Source organism: Chelonia mydas, chromosome 1 (assembly GCF_015237465.2).
Source record: "Chelonia mydas isolate rCheMyd1 chromosome 1, rCheMyd1.pri.v2, whole genome shotgun sequence".
Taxonomy (NCBI): domain Eukaryota; kingdom Metazoa; phylum Chordata; order Testudines; family Cheloniidae; genus Chelonia; species Chelonia mydas.
Genome location: NC_057849.1, coordinates 8,386,812 through 8,407,598, shown reverse-complemented (window position 1 = coordinate 8,407,598; position 20,787 = coordinate 8,386,812). Strand labels below are relative to the sequence as shown.

General features: G+C 46.3%; 1 protein-coding gene across 1 annotated transcript; it reads right to left on the bottom strand.

The window, feature by feature from the left end:
- Window positions 1-12,807: 12,807 nt before the first annotated feature.
- On the bottom strand, window positions 12,808-13,797 carry LOC119565194 (olfactory receptor 52R1-like). Its single transcript, XM_037889651.2, has one exon. It carries the CDS (start codon window positions 13,795-13,797, stop codon window positions 12,808-12,810), a length of 990 nt encoding a protein of 329 aa, XP_037745579.2.
- Between the last annotated feature and the right edge of the window lie 6,990 nt (window positions 13,798-20,787).

The window sequence follows — 20,787 nt, the reverse complement described above, 5'->3', positions numbered from 1 at the left end:
TTACATGAATGTTTTCACGAGGCACTCATGAACCAACAATAGAGAGGCTAAAGCCAATTCCCCACCTGCCCTCCCCTGCCCCCAGAGCTCCCCAGGAGAGGAACCCAGAGCTGTACTTACCCTGGTCAGAAGCCCAGAGACTGTAAGTTTATTACCCAGTCCACCCCTCCCTCAATGTGGAGAGGACAATACACTAGCCCCTGATGCTGAGCAGGTTTTCCTTTTGCATTTAAAACAACACACAGTTTTAGATAAAAAAATATATATATAAAACCGAGTTATTAACTACAGAAGGATAGATTTTAAGTGACTATAAGTAATAAGTGAGATCAAAGGAGATCAAAGGAGATGAGCTAAGAAATAAAGGAAAATGACTATCTGAGTTCTCTAAACATGACAGGATTTGAATCACACAGTGTGTCACTCTGATGGTACAAACAGTCCACCTGTCCTCCATGCAAAAGCTAGAAATGCCTTCAGCCTGGGACCAAATCCCCAGTTCTGTCCTTCTTCGTAAGGTTTTTCCAGGTGTTGAGTTATGCGGGGGAGTGAGGCCAAGCGATTTTCTTACTTCCACCTTTTATGGCTTCTGTCATTCGGAGGGACCTTCATTTTTCCAAGCAGAAGCCCCCAGCACAATGACCAGAAACGCACAGGCACAAATGGAGTCCAGCGTCACATGAGCTGCTCATATGCCCTCACATGCTTTCAGAATTTTTGGCACAAAAATGAGACATGCATACAAATAGGGTAATCATATTCAGCAAATCATAACTTTTTCACTGATACCATTGATACCTGTTGCTTTGGGGGCCCAGAATGCCACACCTCCCCCCTTAGTTTACTGCAGAAGTGTTAGTCACTGACTAGGTTGGAGGGAGTGTGCCCAATGCCTTCTTAAGGTTTGGAACATACAATGCCCAAGTGTTGCAAACCTTGGAGTGTGATCCACATGTGTTTTTACAAAGCTCTGTGTGCCTTCTATTTGTCACTCGAAAACCTGTCTTTGTAAATGTGCAGGATTGTCAAGCATTGTGTTTTTCCAACTGGTAATAACTCAATACAGATAGTCATCAATGCCATGAAGTGGTTTGCCTCAGTTTCCCCTTCCACACAGCAGACCAGGTTTATTATGCTTTCCCTGCCGTAACAAGCTTTGAGACTGTTTAGTGGTGTTAGCTGAGAAGCAGTATTCCCATAGGGCTTCTTTTTTACTACATGTAGCATGTTACAACTTTTGATAGGATTTACCATCAGTGCCAAATTCTTTGTTATAAGATTTACCATTAGCAACAAACATTGGATGAGGCTTTCTTCCAGCAACTCACGGAAGTTACTAGATGGCAGGCCCTGGTTCTCATGGGAGACTTCAATCACCCTGATATCTGCTGGAAGAGCAATACAGCGGTGCACAGACAATCCAGGAAGTTTTTGGAAAGTGTAGGGGACAATTTCCTGGTGCAAGTGCTGGAGGAACCAAGTAGGGGCAGAGCTCTTCTTGACCTGCTGCTCACAAACCGGGAAGAATTAGTAGGGGAAGCAAAAGTGGCTGGGAACCTGGGAGGCAGTGACCATGAGATGGTTGAGTTCAGGATCCTGACACAGGGAAGAAAGGAGAGCAACAGAATACTGACCCTGGACTTCAGAAAAGCAGACTTTGACAACCTCAGAGAACTAATGGGCAGGATCCCCTGGAAGAATAACATGAGGGGGAAAGGAGTCCAGGAGAGCTGGCTGTATTTTAAAGAATCCTTACTGAGGTTACAGGGACAAACCATCCCAATGTGTAGAAAGAATAGTAAATAGGGCAGGCGACCAGCTTGGCTTAACAGTGAAATCCTTGCTGACCTTAAACACAAAAAAGAAGCTTACAAGAAGTGGAAGATTGGGCAAATGACCAGGGAAGAGTATAAAAATATTGCTCAGGCATACAGGAGTGAAATCAGGAAAGCCAAATCACACCTGGAGTTGCAGCTAGCAAGAGATGTTAAGAGTAACAAGAAGGGTTTCTTCAGGTATGTTAGCAACAAGAAGAAAGTCAAGGAAAGTGTGGGCCCCTTACTGAATGAGGGAGGCAACCTAGTGACAGAGGATGTGGAAAAAGCTAACGTACTCAGTGCTTTTTTTGCCTCTGTCTTCAGGTACAAGGTCAGCTCCCAGACTACTGCACTGGGCAGCACAGCATGGGGAGGAGGTGACCAGCCCTCTATGGAGAAAGAAGTGGTTCGGAACTATTTAGAAAAGCTGGACGAGCACAAGTCCATGGGACCGGATGCGCTGCATCCAAGAGTGCTAAAGGAGTTGGCGGATGTGATTGCAGAGCCATTGGCCATTATCTTTGAAAACTCATGGCGATTGGGGGAAGTCCCGGAGGACTAGAAAAAGGCTAATGTAGTGCCCATCTTTAAAAAAGGGAAGAAGGAGGATCCTGGGAACTACAGGCCAGTCAGCCTTACCTCAGTCCCTGGAAAAACCATGGAGCAGGTCCTCAAGGAATCAATTCTGAAGCACTTACATGAGAGGAAAGTGATCAGGAACAGTCAGCATGGATTCACCAAAGGCAAGTAATGCCTGACTAATCTAATTGCCTTCTATGACGAGATCACTGGTTCTGTGGATGAGGGGAAAGCAGTGGATGTGTTGTTCCTTGACTTTAGCAAAGCTTTTGAGATGGTCTCCCACAGTATTGTTGCCAGCAAGTTAAAGAAGTATGGGCTGGATGAATGGACTATAAGGTGGATAGAAAGTTGGCTAGATTGTCGGGCTCAACGGGTAGTAATCAATGGCTCCATGTCTAGTTGGCAGCCGGTATCAAGTGGAGTGCCCAAGGGTCAGTCCTGGGTCCGGTTTTGTTCAATATCTTCATAAATGATCTGGAGGATGGTGTGGATTGCACCCTCAGCAAGTTGCAGATGACACTAAACTGGGAGGAGAGGTAGATATGCTGGAGGGTAGGGACAGGATACAGAGGGCCCTAGACAAATTGGAGGATTGAGCCAAAAGAAATCTGATGAGGTTCAACAAGGACAAGTGCAGAGTCCTGCACTTAGGATGGAAGAATCCCATGCACCGCTACAGACGAGGGACCAAATGGCTAGGCAGCAGTTCTGCAGAAAAGGACCTCGGGGTTACAGTGGACGAGAAGCTGGATATGAGTCAACACTGTGCCCTTGTTGCCAAGAAGGCCAATGGCATTTTGGGATGTATAAGTAGGGGCATTGCCAGCAGATCGAGGGACATGATCATTCCCCTCTATTTGGCATTGGTGAGGCCTCATCTGGAGCACTGTGTCCAGTTTGGGGCCCCACACAATAAGAAGGATGTGGAAAAATTGGATAGCGTCCAGCGGAGGGCAACAAAAATGATTAGGGGACTTGAAAACATGACTTACGAGGAGAGGCTGAGGGAACTGGGATTGTTTAGTCTGCGGAAGAGAAGAATGAGAGGGGATTAGATAGCTGCTTTCAACTACCTGAAAGGGGGCTCGAAAGAGGATGGCTCTAGACTGTTCTCAGTGGTAGCTGATGACAGAACAAGGAGTAATGGTCTCAAGTGGCAGTGGGGGAAGTATAGGTTGGATATTAGGAAAAACTTTTTCACTAGGAGGGTGGTGAAACACTGGAATGCGTTCCCTAGGGAGGTGGTGGTATCTCCTTCCTTAGAAGTTTTTAAGGTCACGCTTGACAAAGCCGTGGCTGGGATGATTTAGTTGGGGATTGATCCTGCTTTGAGCAGGGGGTTGGACTAGATGACCTCCTGAGGTCCCTTCCAATCCTGAGATTCTATGATTCTATGATTGCATCATGAGATGTAACAATAACTCTGGATTTGGGTACCCTCCGTTCCCCTTTTCTCTATCCATGAGAGGTCAGTTGTTTGACTGCTCATCTCTGGCAGGTCAGTTACACAGTTCCCTCTCAGTGCCAGACCACAGGTTGAGTGCCTTGGAGCACAGATGCTGAATCAGCCATTCTGTCCTGGGCATCGTCCCCCATGTGATCAGTGAGGAGACATTCCTGTACTCCCACTGTTCTTCCCCCATTTTCCTCCTCTATGGCCCCCTCTAGGACACATACCCCTGTGCTCTCTAGAGTGGGAGCTATCCCCTTTTCATGTGTGAAGGACTCACAGCTAACAGCCTGGACAGATGTCTCAGTGGCAGACTCCAAACCCCTCTCCCTTTCTCAGGTGGCCTTGCCTCCTGCTGCTTTGTTAAAGGAACCCATAACCACCTCTTCAGTAGTTTCTATGATTCTATCACCCTTCTCTGGGCTCCTGTAGTGGGGTGAGCACCCCACTCCGGCCCTGAAGGGGTTAAAACAGCCCTGGGAGAGGGCTGCTCTTGGGAGCCAATAGTAAAAGCAGCCCTGCAGAGAGCTTTGGCTGGAGAAAAGCAGTGAAAGCGGCAAACCTAGTTGATTGGGGAAGCAGCCACAGCTGTGGCCAGCTCAATCAGAGCCCAGCTGGCCCTTAGAAGAGGGCTGTGGGCCGGGAGCTGGGAGGAGACCCTATTTCTCCAGCCTGGAGGGAGAAGGACCTGTCTACCTGAGAGAAAGGGTACCTGAGGCAGAGTAGTGCTGGGGAAAGGCAAAAGGAGCTGCGGAGCTCCAGCCTGGCAACTCCCCAGGCTGCAGGCCTTGAGCAAGGCCTATGGAGGTATTGGGGCTGCAGAGGGGCAGCCCAGGAATAGGCAGAGGCAGCTGGTCCCAACTTCCTTGCCAGTGATGAGCGGCCTTTACAGACTGCAGTTTGCCCCAGTGAGAGGGGGCTAGATGATGACTGGCAATAGCCAGTGAGGCAAGGTGGGGATAGAGGGTTGGGGGGTTCCCCTGGGAGGGAAAACCCAGACTAAGGGAGTACTGGTGGAGGCAGAACCCTGACATTAAAGGCCACTGGTGTCCAGGAGGTACATGGGGCCTGAGGCAGGTGTGACACTGACCAGAAGGAGGTGAGCTGCAAAGAGCTAATTCCCAGGACGACCAGCACAATGTGCCGCACCAGTGAATCTTTCCCTCACTACAGCTCCCCTCTGGAACACATCTTCCTGTGCTCCCTAGCATTGGGTTTGCCCCTTGTTTAACTTCAACATTGACATTTTTTCCCTAAGGCAACGCTGGCCTTAGCTATAGGGCAGGAGCTGGTCTCAACCACCCCGACCCCTGGAAACATGCAGCTTCTCCCTCCTGCAGAGGAATCAAGGAGACCTCTCATTCTTTGAGCAGTTCCTGGGACTTTCCCATTTCCCTCTGATGTCCCAACAGAAAACGCCTTCTTGCTGAAGGTGGACATTCTAACAGCCTGAGCTACATAGAAGAAATCATTGTCAATTAGCTTATCAATAGGATTATCGTCTCCTACCCCCACTGATAATACAGCTTCCAAACCTTCGGTTTCTATGTGCACTTTAGCCAAAGGCAAAAGGATTTTGTAAGAGCAAAATAATAAAAGTTCTGCCATCTGTCCTGTCAGTATGTCTCCTTGTTGCAGTATACCTCTCCTAACCACCGAAATTTCTGCCCCTGTATCTTCCCACCCAAGGTGTTCCCTGCTATTAATTCTGACAGCCTTTAAGTGCTTCATGCCTAGTTCAGCAGAGGATAACTTTAGAAACCGTATGATAAATGACACGTGCCTAAGGGGCTTCTCTGCTCAGAATCGCAGCATTCACATGGGCTACCTGCTGCCTGCTTTCTTTGAGCAGAGGGCATTTATTCCTCGGGTGATCAGTGAAATTACAATGATAGCACCTCCTGGACTCTTCCGTTTTCACAGGAGATTAGGGTTGGGAATTAGAAGAATGGGGTAAAATGGGACCATGCTTTCCACCAAGTGTAAACCCTCAGTCGGTAGTTTATTCACAATAGATGCTTGTGTCTGCTCAAAGTCATCAGCTAGAGAAGCCATCTCATCCACAGTTTTCACCTTTTTGTCCCACAGACACTGTTTCACATCATCTTTACCTGTGTTTAAAAAGTGTCCTGAGAAACAAGTTCAAACATTCTTTCAAAGCTTGTAACACCTGTGCCCCTTACCCACTTTCCCATCTAGCCCGGGTCAGTAGCCTGACCAGTGTAAGTTTATTTTCCACTCCAATCCTCCCTCAATGTGGAGAGGACAATGCACCAGCCCCCGTTCCTGAGCAGATTTCCCTTTACACTTCAAACAACAACTATTTTAGGTAAAAAATATTAGAATGATTTATTTACTACAGAAAGTGGTTGTAACTAAGAAGTGTACAGCTCAAAGTAGATAAGCTAAAAAATAAAGCAAAATCGCAATCTGAGTACTATAAACTAGACAGGGTTTGAATCAAGCAGTATTTCACCCTGATGGGACAATCTTCCCTACACAGGCCAGGATTTCTCCTTTCCAGTCTGGGACCACCTCCCCAGTCAAAATCTTTTCCCTCCAGCCATGTCTTGTGGTGTTTAATTGTGGGGGGAGTGTGGCTAAGTGATGATGTCACTTCCCCATTTTATAGCTTCTGCCATGTTCAGGGAACTTCATTGTTCCAAACAAAGCCCCCAGCACTGTCAGTGGGAAAGTACAGGCACAAGATGGAGTCCAGTGTCACATGACCTGGTCACATATCCTTGCATCCTTCAGTGAGTCATCACAGTGACCATTACCCACATTCTGGCCAGACATCTACAGGAAAGTCCACCAGGGGGGAGAAGCTTCTTCCATGGCCCATTGTGGGCTCATTGATGGGCCATCAACTTGAATAGTCCCTTCATAATGTGCTGGCTCGACTAGATGTAAACTACCATGTGGGAGTTACCACAGGAGGAATCACATTTGAAATACAGGTACATAGTAGATATTCATATTTGCATACAAATAGGATAATCATATTCAGCAAACCATTGCTTTTCCACTGACACCTCACATGACATAGTTTGTACAAGATTTGGGGCTACTATATAACAGTGGTGAATATGGGGGTTCCAGGGTGTTGCTTTGGGGTACAGCATGTCACAGCAATATATGTATCAAACTAGAGCTCTCTAAGATCTAATTTTGTGTTTTAATATAAGCCATACATCCATGTCCTGAAAAAGACAATATTCTGTTCTGTTCTACAGGAGAAAAGCAAGCCATTGTTCAGAGCAAAGGAAACGGAAAGAGTGTTTTCCCAGCTACCCATCACATGTGCAATATGTGACCCCCTGAAAATGTCCCTCTCACTTTCATTGTTCAGCGAGTGTCTCCTGCACTTTCTGTTTCTCAGACCTCAGCCTCACACACATTACTGGAGAAACAGACCTTTTGCCACAGTATCTGGGGAGCCGTTCATCCCATCAGGCATCATCATTATCTTCATGGCAAATCCCAAAGGAACGTAGCCTCCTTGCAAACCGATTGCTGCCCCGATTAATCTCTGGGAAGGTGTTTAAGGGGATCAGGTTGTATATTCAGGCAGTGGCAGGTCTGTTGTGCCTCCTAAACGTTTGGCACCCAGGTGACCACTGGCCATATCATGATATTCCTTGGTATGCCCACTTCAGCATATGCTGGTCTTTCACTCTAGCTCTGTGTCCCCAGCAAGAAGGCTGCCAAGACTGGCAGAGCGCTGATGGGCACGGTTGTGGGTTCAAGAATTCCTCACGCCTGTTCTTGTGCTGCTGATCTTGATACGGAGCAGCTGCTGGAGACTGTGAGCTCTGAAAACATCAGCCTGGAGTTCCTCAGCCCCCTACATTTTCCTTCCATCCACTGGAGCTGGGGTACCCATTGTTCTATAGATCTCTAGCTTTGTAGCAAGCCTGCGGCCATGACATCCCCACAAATGCTGCACTGTAAGAGCACAGCGCCCACATCTTTCTAGCAGCATCCAGCCCTATCTAAGAAGCTGCCTTCTGCCCAGCAATCCCTCTAGACAGGTTAATACTGAGCTGGTTGCAGTTTGCAGTTGCAGGCTGCTTGATGGTAATGACGAGGGACTTAGTGTTACGTGGATTAATAACCAGACTAATGCGCACTGCTTCATGCCCAGCCAGATCAGTGCTCAGCCGCAGCAGTTCACAGTGCTACACCTGCTATTTCCACTGAAGTGGATGGAATTACAGAGCCTTGAGTGTTTGTAACTGGCACCTAGCGTTGGATGCGCATTAGAGAGAGTGAGATGGGACGAAATCCATGAGAACAGGGTCTCCCTGCCTCTTCCATTCTGCGGAGCACTTTCCAAGGGAGAGACTGTCAGGGTTCCCCCACACACACTCTGAACTCTGGGGAACAGATGTGGGGACCCACATGAAAGACCCCCTAAGCTTATATTCTACCATTTTAGGTTAAAACTTCCCCAAGGCACAAATTCCTGTCCTTGTCCTTGGATGGTATTGCTGCCACCACCGAGTGATTTAATCAAAAACTCAGGGAAGGATCACTTGGAATTCTTATTCCCCCAAAATATCCCCCCAAACCCCTTCACCCCCTTTCCTGGGGAGGCTTGAGAATAATAGACCAACTAATTGCCTTAGTAATGTGTGCACAGACTAGACCCTTTGTCTTCAGGACACTGAAATTTATCAGGTTTTTAAAAGAAGAACTTTATTATAAAGAAAAAAGTAAAAGAATTACACCTGCAAAATCCAGATGGAAAGTAACTTTACAGGGTAATAAAAAGATTTCAAAGAAAGAGGATTCCTCTCCAGCTTCATCTTCACAGTTACACAAACAGGAATCAAACTATCTCAGTAGCATAGAAGATTTCCCAGTTGAAATCCCGGACGATCCCCCACTTGTAACACTGACAGATGCTGGTCGTCAGTGGGCGGGATCGAACCTTGGAGCTTAGTACATGAGCCTCTACCGCATGAGGTAAAAGCCAACTGCCTATTAGTTAAGGCTGTCAACAGACTCATTTTATCTCTCTCTTTAAGTGGTCTCGGTACCACTAGACGGGACAGAGCACCACACCCAGCAGGCGTGTGAGTTATACAGACAGCTGCATGCCAAGCACCAGGGCCCTGAGACGAGATTTGGCTTGGCTCTCCCAGACTCTCCACTTGCTTCAACACACCTTCCCAGAGCCCCCCCCACCTTGGGCAAACTCTGTTTTCAGTTTCTCTCTTTTAGGGCACAGGATCGTTAAAGCAAACAGATCCAGGCCTGCCAAAAGGGGTTGCTAAACCAATTCCTCTACTTTACACAGCACAAGAGATACCCGGATCCAGTTAAACACAATACAACACCGGCACACCATTCCCACCTCAGTGTCCTCACTGCCCTGGAGCATTCTTTGGGATTTTGTCAGAGCCTCTAAGGTGTCCAGAGGCCACCTCCTGGCTTCTGCTCCATCTGGAGTCTGTCTCTCTGCTGCAGCCATAGCTCTGAAACCAGAGTCCCCTCTGCCACCATTGTGCCTCTCTTCTGCCCCAGCTTCTTCTGACTCATCCAATCTCTGTGTTCGTTAAGGGATGGATCAATTCTGCCTCTCTCTAGTCCCTCTTCTGGGGAGGTTCCATTCCTTCCAAGCCCACCCCTCAGCAGAGAAGCTGGAGAAAACGGATTTTATCTAAAATGCAGTTACTCCTTTCTTCTGTCCGCCCAAGCCTCCTGCCTCTGAGCACAAGGAGCATGATCGAAGAGTACAGTAAAAGCCCCAAAGACATAAGGATACAGATGGTTCCTACGATCAAATGTGAGTAAATAGGTGTGACATGGTCACAAAGGGTTATGCAACTAGCATGCTAACTGACCAAAATTCAACCTTTAAAGACATATTAGAGAAGTACATAAATGGTCATTACGGCCAATTCTCATAAATAGCAACATAGCCACGGGAAATGGACTTGAGCTTTGAAATGCAAACCTGTACTGTTAGAGAATTAGAGGTGTCAGGGTTCCCTCCCCACTCTGAACTCTGGGGTACAGATGCGGGGATCTGCATGAAAGACCCCCTAAGCTTATTTCTACCAGCTTAGGTTAAAAACTTCCCCAAGGCACATTTTCTTCTTTGCCCTTAGTATTGCTGCCACCACCAAGTGATTTAAACAAACGTTCAGGGAGGGCTACTTGGAGCCCTCAATATATCCCCCCAAACTCCTACACCCCCTTTCCTGGGGAGGCTTGAGAATAATATCCTAACCAATTGATTACAAAGTGAGTACAGACCCAAACCCCTGGGTCTTTAGGACACTGAAAATCAATCTGGTTCTTAAAAGAAGAATTTTAATTTTAAAAAAAGGTAAAAGAATCACCTTGGTAAAATCAGGATGGAAGGTAACTTTACAGGGTAAGAAAAGATTTAAAACACAGAGGAATTCCCTCTAGGCAACTTTAAAATTACAAAAACAGGAATAAACCTCCCTCTAGCACAGGGAAAAGTCACAAGCTCAAACAAATGATAACCTAATGCACCTCACCTTGCTTACTTACATTTTTTGTAGTATGAGAAACTCGTTTCAGGATGGTCTGCAGGAGAAGGAGTTTTCTGCCTGGCTCCTCTCAGTCCCAGGAGAGAGCACGCAAACAAAGAGCCCAAACAAAGCCTCCCACCCCCCCAGATTTGATCTTCTTTCCCCATTGGTCCTTTTGGTCAGGTGCCAACCAGGTTACTTGAGCTTCTTAACCCCTTACAGGTAAAGGAGGAATTCTAGGCTACCCTTAACTGTATGGTTATGACAAGAGGTAATCCTAATTGTATGTGTTTATTTATATCTTGTTAGATGTTAACCATGTAAACAGATGGTTCCTGTCTGTTGGTATATCTGTTGATTCAAAGATGAAAAGAAAATAGTAACATTGAAATTAATTTTGGGTGGAATAATTTCATTGTCTAGACTTCTATTTGATGTTTGTAGTTATCTACCGATGCACGCTTAAGGGATAATTACCTTATGCTGATGAATGGAAGCGTTACCAGTGTATTCACAGGAAATAGGTAATTCTATTTCAAAGCAACAATTCTTCATTATCATAGCCTGCAAATGGTCCTTAAAAGAATACATGGGTCCTGATCCTGTCATCTCAAATCCGCTTAAGTTTCGTCAGGAGAAGCTGAAGTCACAAGACTGAGGTCTACAGTTCCATTCTGGATCCCCTGATCCTGAACATTGGACTGCAAGTGAAGGGTTAATTCTGAAAGAACTCTTTGCAACTCTAAAGCTCACCATCTCGACCATGAAACTGACTTAAGAATTCTATTCATATCTCTATGTATAAGGATGTCCAGTTACTGCAGGGCAGAGGGAGGCATTGGGTCATTAACTGGGGCCGCCTCCTACCTGCACGCAGGCTCCTTGTCAGGCTGCAGCATCTCCCTTCCCATTACCAGAGCAGAGGGAGCCCAGCTGGGGGGGCTGGGTGGGAGGAGGAGATTGTGATGGGATGTACCTCTGGGAGAAGCCTGGAAGCTGTTGGAACCGCTGTGCCCCCAAACCATTCAGCTGGGTTGGCCTCTTCCCCTGCTCTGCTGGTGACACACAGCCAGCCCCTCCAGGCCCTGTTCTCACCCAACACGACAGCAGGTGTAACTCAACTAAGTTACCTGAGTGCTTTACCTAAGCTACTCATGGACCATCAGCCAATATCCCAGCTCCCCAGCCATGCACCCCTCCTGGAGCATAGACTCAGAATTACACCGTCTTGCACAACACAGAGATGTGTACGGTGCAAGCTCATTAATTAGCCTCTCCCCCCTCGATGGGGGAAGATATGCACCAGTCTTTGCTAACGGAGCTAAGAGTCCCGGACACTTCACTCAAAAACACACTAGTTAAACATAAATCAGGTTTATTAACTACAGAAGGATAGATGCTAAGTGATTATAAGTGATAAAGAAACAGATCAAAGCAGGTTGCTCAGGAAATGAAACAAACTTGCAGCATGAGGCTAGTACATGCTTGATAGGATTTGAATCAGCAATATCTCACCCTGACTGATGATACAAGCAGGCTTACAGATTCCTGAGGAATAGGCCGTACCTGCTTTGAAGCCTGGGTTCCCCTCCCCGATTCAAACTCCTTTGTCTTCCTGAGCTTCTTGCAGCTGTTGAGTTGTGGGGCAGTGAAGACAAGAGATGATTTCACTCCCCACCTTTTATAGTTTCTTCCATTTTTCTGAAAATTCTATGTATGTGACGTGCGGGGTCCGCCCCTATTGGCAAAACATTCTCCATTGTCTCCGTACTCCCTCCGTGGAGGTTTTCTTATACAGAGTTCCTTCTAGTGGATTCTTCCCTTGATGAGTGTTTATGACAGCAATTAACACTGTCTAGCTAATCCTTTGACATACCTGAAAGACTGGTTTAGGGTGTTTCCAGCCTCGTATCACACTTTAGGAACTCACACAAAGCATGATTTCATTACTTCATATACAACCCAAGGAGGTATCAATGTTAAGCAGATTAAGCCCTTTAGAATAATACCTCACAGGACATACTTTGTACAAAACGTACCATAATTACATCACCATGGTAAATATGGAGTGCTTTGGAGTGCAGAGTGTCACAAGGACAATCCAGAGAGTTACAGGAGGTGGGGAGGAGAGGAGAGAGCTAGGGGCAGGGCCTTGAGGGGAAGATGCAGAGCGGGGGCGTAACCTGGGGGAAGATGCATGGTACATGGGTGGGGCCTCATGCTTCCAGTTACCAGGAATTAGAAAGGCGGCAACCCTCGGAGTTGCACATAGTCAGATTCCCCATTTGTCACACTGACACAGTACAGTAAAGTCAGGAAAGGGTTTCAGGTCTCTTTGACTAGCCAGTCAGTGATTCAGGGAAGAGGGCCCAGCACCATGTCACCAGCCAGCTCTGCATGGAGCTCAGTCTGAGAGCCAGAACACCAGGAGAAAGCTTTAGGACCCTTAATGAGTAAAGAGCTGGAGCAGACTATCCCGAATCTGTTGGCTCCTCACCCCATAGATGATGGGGTTTAACATCGGGGGCACCAGGAGATACATGTTGTTCATGAGAACGTGGAAATGCAGGGCCATATTGTGCCCAAACCGTTCCGTGAGGGCGGAGAACAGATGTGGGATGTAAGAGCCTAAGATGACACAGAGGTGGGAGCCACAGGTCCCAAAAGTCTTGAGGCGGGCGTCCGTTGTTGGGAGGCTGAAGATGGCCCTGAGGATCTGGATATAGGACACAGCAATACAAAACACATCCACACCGGTCACCAAGAATGCCACAGCCAGGCTGTAGTAACTACTGATGCGGATGTCGGCGCAGGCCAGCTTCACCACAGCTATGTGCTTGCAGTATGTGTAGGGAATGATGTTGGTTCTGCAATATGGCCACCTCCTCGCCAGGAAGAGATAGGGCAATACGAGCATGATGCCACGCAGCACCACGGCCAGGCCAATTTTGGCCACCACAGGGTTTGTCAGAGTGGTGGAATGTCTCAGGGGATCACAGATGGCCACGTAGCGATCAAAAGCCATGGCCACGAGGATCCCAGAATGCATTGCAGAGAAGCTGAGAAGGCAGAACATCTGAGTGAGGCAGGCGCTGAAATTGATCTCCCTGGAATTGAACCAGAAGATGCTCAGCATTTTGGGTAGGACGGCCGTAGATGGGACCACGTCGGCGACGACCAGCATGCAGAGGAAATAGTACATGGGCCCATGGAGGCTTGGCTCCCTCTTCACGATGAACAGGATGGTGAAGTTCCCCAAGATGGCTATGGCATAGATCGCACAGAAGGGGATGGAGATCCAGACATGGGCTGCCTCCAGGCCAGGAATGCCCAGCAGGATGAAGGTGGAAGGGTTGGTAAAGTCGGTTGAGTTGGAATCTGACATGGAGTAGGAGAGAAGGTTTCCAACGCTGAGGCAGAATGGTGTTTCCTGCATGTACCGTGCGTTCCCCTGACTTCGTGTATGCGCCCAGGGTCTAGGGTGATGGTCGCAGGACAAATGCCTGGATGGAGAGAAAATGTTAATATTAGACACTACATACACAGCTGGAGGCTTGTCTCATGGATGGAGCAAGTTGGTCGCTCTTCACACACTGAGAAATGACATTTTTATGATTAAGATAAATGAATTATGAACAATTGACCCTACTAATGTCAGTTCCATATTTTATGGTGCTCCTTTCATCAATAATTCCTACACATCGTGGTGTGGGAAACCTTAATAGGCACCAGCAAGAAACACGAGTGGATGCTGGTTTTCCCTCATTGTTCCTTAGGCCTTATCTGCACTGTCAAGTTTCTTTGCCAAGAGGCAGCGTTTGCTGAAGAAATAGTGGAGGTGTAAACACTACAAATCCGCTTTTGAAGACAGAACTCCTCAGTTTCACTGACATAATAAAGGCACCTTAACGAGAGGTGTAAGGGTTTGCAACAATGATTTCTTTTCAAGGCTTTTTGGTCATTGACCAAACTTTCAGCAAAAAAAATCTGCCAATTTACACATAGGCTCAATACAATGAAACCCAGGCTACAGAGTCCATGATGCAGTGAGTTTCCCATTCACCTAGTTACTGAAAATCTGAGAGTGGGGAAAAAACACCTTTGCCAAGACATGTGCCGGGGGAAACATCCCAACTAGAACGCACCTCAGGGAAAAGACTTGGGCATCATTGATAGCAGCTCCACGGAAACACCTGCTCATTTGCAGTAGTGGCCACAACAAAGACAATGTTCAGATGCGTAAGGAATGGGATGGAGAATATCCTGCTCTGGAGATGCACTCACTTGTGGTCACCCAGTCTCTATAAAGGATCTAGCAGATAGAAAGGGGATTTCCCAGGCAGGCTGTGAGAATGGGGGAGGCTGGCGTATGCAGAAAGACTGAAAAGTCTGGGACTGGTTAGTTTAGAGAAGAGACAATTAAGGGGGCATACGATAGAGGAGAACAAAATAAAGAATGGAACTGATTACACTGATATGGACAAACAGAGAACAGCTCCCAGCCAGTAATAGCTATCTACAGATACCCTTCAAAAGGGCCAATTCCCCAAAGATGAGGCAAATGATCAGCAAAACTGAGTGGGAGGAAAAATGTAGACAGAAAAATGGGAATGAAAAATGGAAGTTCTTTAAGAAGAGTTTATGAGAGAGCTAAAAAGCCATGATTCCACAATCAAGAAAGTGGAGAACTTTGCTTAAAAACCCAGTTCAGTAGCAAAGTGAAGGCAGCAATTGAGGGGGGGGAAATATATATAACAAATGGGGAAAAGGGAAAATAGATAGCAAGCAATACTAATTGGAAGTTATGAAAATAGATACTGGATGTTACAGACATCAGGGGGAAATCCATTCTTTGCAGGGCTAAGGATAACAAAAAGGAGGTTCTTAATTATCTTAAGAAGAAAAGAAACCCTAGAAAATGTAAAGGGCAATTCCAAGAGGGAGAAAGGAAACTTGTTAATGTTGGAGAAAAGGGAGATGTGTTCGAGAAATAGTTTTGTTCTGCATTTGAAAAGGAGCAGTATCAGGTACTCAGATCACACACGGTCATGAAACACTTTCCAGTCCATTAGCAGTCAGAGAGGATGTTAAACAGCATCTACAGTAGAACCTCAGTGTTACAAAAACCAGAGTTACGAACTGACCGATTACCAAACATCTCATTCCAAATCAGAAGTAGGAAGTCGGGTAGCAACAGACCCCCCCTCTTACCCCCCAGAGGAAATAAAGGACAGTTCTGCATTAAACCTAAACTATTACTAAATAAAAGGAAAGTTTTTTAAAAAAGATTTGACAAGTTTAAGAAACAGTGGAAAAGCTGATCTGGGATAAGTTAAAAAAAATCTAGGAGTCTAATTAATGCCAGTCAACAATATGGTTTTATGGAAACAGATCTTGTCAAATAAATACGATTTCATCCTTTCATGAGAGTACACGTTTGGTTGATCAAGGGAACCAAACAGATGCTACAGACTTCAATTTCTCTGAGGCATTTGGTTTAGTCGGGGAAAACATTCAGTTAACATAATGAACAATATACAATGTTAGTAGAGCACATGTTAAATGGAGTAAAAACGAGCTCACTGACAGATCTCAGAAAGCAGTTGTGAGTGGGCCATTGCCAGCAAAAGGGGTTGTTTCTCATGGGGTTCTGCAGGGATCAGGTCTAGGCCCGGTGCTATTCAGTATTTTCATCAATCATCTGGAAACAAATAGAAAATGATTGCAGGTAAAAGCTACGGACGACCCAAAGATTGGCAGAGTGGTTACAGTGAGGCAGTCAGGGCAGGCATAGCCATTGATCTGCAGTGTTTGTTGAGTTGGGCCCATGCAAACAAAATGTTTTAATACAGTCAAATGCAAAGTGATCCTCTCGGAACATGGAATGCAGGCCCCACAACCATGCTGGGGCACAGTATTATGGAACGCAGGGATCCTGAAAAGGATTTAGGGGTCATTGTGGACAACCAACTTATCATAAGCTCCCAATGCAAGGCTGTGGCCAAAACGGCTCACGCGACCCTTGGATTCATAAACAGGGGAGTGGTGAGTTGGAGCAGGGGAAGGGTTTTATCTCTGGACATGGCATTGATGAAACCGACCGTGTCCAGTTCTTCAGTCCCCATTTCAAAAAAGGATGTTGAAAACCTGGAGAGGGTGCAGAAAAAAAACCACAAAAATGTTTGGAGACTGGAGAAAATGCCTGACAGAGAAAGAGATTTAAAGAGCTTCATCTATTTATCTCATCTAAAAAGACAATCAAGCAGAGACTTCCATGGGGAGAAAACCATGGGAACTAAGGGGCTCTGTAATCTAGTTTAGAAAGGCAGAGGAAGACCCAATGGCTGGAAGCTGAAGCCAGACAAATTCCACTCGGAAATATGGGCCAAATGATTAGCACTGGGGTGATTAATCGTTGGGACAAACTGCAAAGGGAAGTGGTGGATTCTCTAACTCCCCATGTCTGCAGATCCAGACTGGATGCTTTTCTGGAAGATCTGCTTGAGGTTTTGTCTACACTTAAAACACTACTGAGGCACTGCAAAGTGCTTCAATGTAGATACGACCTACAGGGATGGTCTGTGTACTCCCGTCAGGGAGGATAATTCACCTCCCTGAGAGATGGCAGCGAGGTCAATGGAAGAATTATTCCATCGACCTCATGCTGTTTACATCCGGGTTAGGTTGATATAGTGACAGCTCTCAGGGGTGTGGATTCTTTTGCTGTTGCAAAAAAAGCAAATGCAATTTTGGGTTGCATTAACAGAGGCATAGCATGCAAGTCATGGTAGGTGATTGTACCGCTCTACTCAGCAGTGGTTAGGTGCTGTGTGCAATTTTGGTCACCGCTGTCTAGAAAGGATGTAGAGAAACTGGTAAGGATCCAGAGGTGAGTGACAAAGATGATCCAACGGATGGCATGCAAACCATGTGCGCAAAGGCTGAAGGAAGTGGGTGTGTTTAGTTGAAAAAAGATTAAGGAGGGACATGAGAGTGGTCTGCAAGTATTTGAAAGGCTGCCATAAAAAAGATGGAGAAAAATTGTCCTTTTGAGACAAAGGGCAGGACAAAAGGCAACTGGTTCAGAGTGCAGCGGAGCAGATTTAGATTCAATCTCAGGAAAAACTCCCTAACTATATGAACAGAAGGACAATGGAACAGTTGCCTAGGCAGGTTGTGGAAGCTCCTTCACTGAAGGTTTTCTAAAGGAGGCTGGAGCCCTCTGTCCTGAATGGTTTAGACACAACAAATCCTACATCTTGGCAGAGGGTAGGACTAGCTGACCCCTGAAGGTCCCCTGTGGCTCCATGATTCTACAATGTAAAATCCTAGTGTCGACCAGAACTTAGTCAAACACAAGTTTTGGAGCTCAATACAGGGATAACTTGGGTGAAATTTAACGGCTTTTGTTCTACTGGAGTTCAGACAGGATGATCTAATTGTCCCTTCTGATCTTAAACCGTATGAATCTATGGATAAAGAAAGTAGGTCAAGTATTTATATTTACTCTGTCTCATAACACAGGAGCAAGGGAACATTCAAGTACATTGAAAGTCTGAATATATAACATTGAGAAAGAAAAATTGTTTACCTAATCCATATTTGGCCAGTGGAACTCCTTGCCACACATTATTGGAGCAAAGAGCATAGCTGAATGGGATTCACAAATGGATTGGCCATTGTAGGTGGTTCTGGTGACACCATAGTTAGTTAACGCTGTCTGACACATTCAATTAGGAGACCTCATTTTCAGTTGGTTATAAGTTTGCCAAACTTTAATCGTTTGGACTGAAATTTCACACACTGGGTTTCTGCTTCTAGCTGAATTTTTGAAACTTTCAGGCCTAACAGTTCAGCCAATTTCTCAAATGAAGCCAGGAGAAAAGCGGTCTTGCCCATGTTGAAAAATTCATATAATTCTTCCAGTGAGGAGCCCTAGCCCCTCCATGTTTTCCATCACAAAGTCAGGTGAGAGCCATCCCCATTAACAACCAGAGCCCTGAAATGCAAGAGGAGGAGGTGAGAGTCCCTGTGCATTAACTCACACACAGCTGGCTCCTGAGGTCTGTACTCAATTCTTACTCCAAGGGGAGTTTTGCTTCTGTGGGGCTTCAGAACGTATGGGCCACTGCCTCGTAATTTGGCCTTGTATTCTACATCTACTAAAACCTTTCATTCTGAAGCATCCCCTATGCCACTGAAATGCAGCCACCTCGGAGTTGGAGCCCATTAGCCAGGGGCAGAGCAAAGGGGACATTTTGGCCAGTGATATTGGAGCAAACTCATCCCCTGTGGCAAGGGCCCCAGCATGGTTAATGGTTGTGCAGAGTGGAAAGGACCACAGACCTATTCTCTATCCCATCACGCCCACGTTGCACTGGGTTTGTCAAGAAGGTGAGCTCCTCAGCAAGAGACGGGTACCTGTGAATTCTGAGCCAGACGTGTCTTCCCTGGGAATCCTCTGCAGACAGCCGTGTTCCACACCTCTCTCACCCCAGAATCTGCAGCAGCATCCAATGCTGAGAGCCGACCTGGGGTGTGCACCATTTATAATCTAGCTGTGCACACTCCCAGGGGGGTTCACTCAGCCTCTAGGGGAGAAGCGGCATCTGGATGCAAATAGGCTGGAAACCATAGACGCTCTAGCGAATGTCTCTCTTTCAGTGTCTGTGCTTCTGAGTTCTTTATCCAGGTTTAGAAGTAAACAGTCATTAAGGAACGTTCCCAAAGGGAGATGAGAACTCTTGGGCTCTCCACTGAGTCAGAGAGGAATTGGCTGCTCTGTGTATTTGTGTATATTTAAAAAGTAGAGTTGATTAGGGATAATGGGCAGCTCTCCAGAGGGTCTGATACCCTGTAAATGCCCCCTATTAATGGGTAGATAGTAGACAGAGAGATCTGGAGAAAGGTGACTATATGACTATAACAAGGTTTAAAAGAGAACTGGGACTATAACAGGGTTTAAAAGAGACCTGGATAAATTCATGGAGGTTAAGTCTATTTATGGCTATGAGCCAGGATGGGTAAGGAATGGTGTCCTTAGCCTCTGTTTGTCAGAGGCAGGTGATGGATGGCAGGAGAGAAATCACTTGATCATTACCTGTTAGGTTCACTCACTCCAGGGCATCTGGCATTGGCCACTGTCGGTAGACAGGATCCTGGGCTGGATGGACCTTTGGTCTGACCCAGTACGGCCATTCTTATGTTCTTAAGGTAAGCGAGGAGAGAAACGAACACTTTCTGCAGGCACACAGGGCTATCGCTAAGGCATCAGAAATCAGTAATTCTCATCAGTAACTGTCATCATACGGTGTAACACCTTTCATTGAAGGATCTTCAAAACACCAAGTAAAGGAAAGTCACTATGAACATATCCTCATTATACTGATAGGTAAACTGAGGCAAAGGAAGACTGACTTGGTGAAGGTCACACAGAGAATGACAGACAGAACCCAGGACTCGTGACTTCCCTGCTCTAACCAGGGTCTCTCCATTAGTAACTGAGCACATGACAAGAAGGAAATAGACTCACAGTCTAGCAGGGCTTGTTCTTTAGGTGGGTGTGACGGACTTGCCCAGGATGCAACCTGGAAAGGGCGTATCACCGAGCCCTCTGGCATACCAACCTGGGCTCCCTTTCACAATTTGAGGATGTGACAAGCTGCTATCCTCTCCAGGTTTGGACTCTTACAGCCAGACACAGCCAGACACATCTCCACCCAGCTGCAGTTACATGAAAGTTTTCACGAGGCACTCATGAACCAACAATAGAGAGGCTAAAGCCAATTCCCCACCTGCCCTCCCCTGCCCCCAGAGCTCCCCAGGCGAGGAACCCAGAGCTGTACTGTCTTACCCTGGTCAGAAGCCCAGAGACTGTAAGTTTATTACCCAGTCCACCCCTCCCTCAATGTGGAGAGGACAATACACTAGCCCCTGTTCCTGAGCACATTTCCCTTTTGCATTTAAAACAACACATTGTTTTAGATAAAAAAAAAAATATAAAACCGAGTTATTAACTACAGAAGGATAGATTTTAAGTGACTATAAGTAATAAGTGTACAGATCAAAGGAGATGACCTAAGAAATAAAGGAAAATGACTATCTGAGTTCTATAAACTTGACAGATTTGAATCACACAGTGTGTCCCCCTGATGGTACAAACAGTCCACCTGTCCTCCATGCAAAAGCTAGAAATGCCTTCAGCCTGGGACCAAATCCCCAGTTCTGTCCTTCTTCGTAAGGTTTTTCCAGGTGTTGAGTTATGCGGGGGAGTGAGGCCAAGCGATTTTCTTACTTCCACCTTTTATGGCTTCTGTCATTCGGAGGGACCTTCATTTTTCCAAGCATTTTTCCTAGCACAATTACCAGAAACGCACAGGCACAAATGGAGTCCAGCGTCACATGAGCTGCTCATATGCCCTCACAT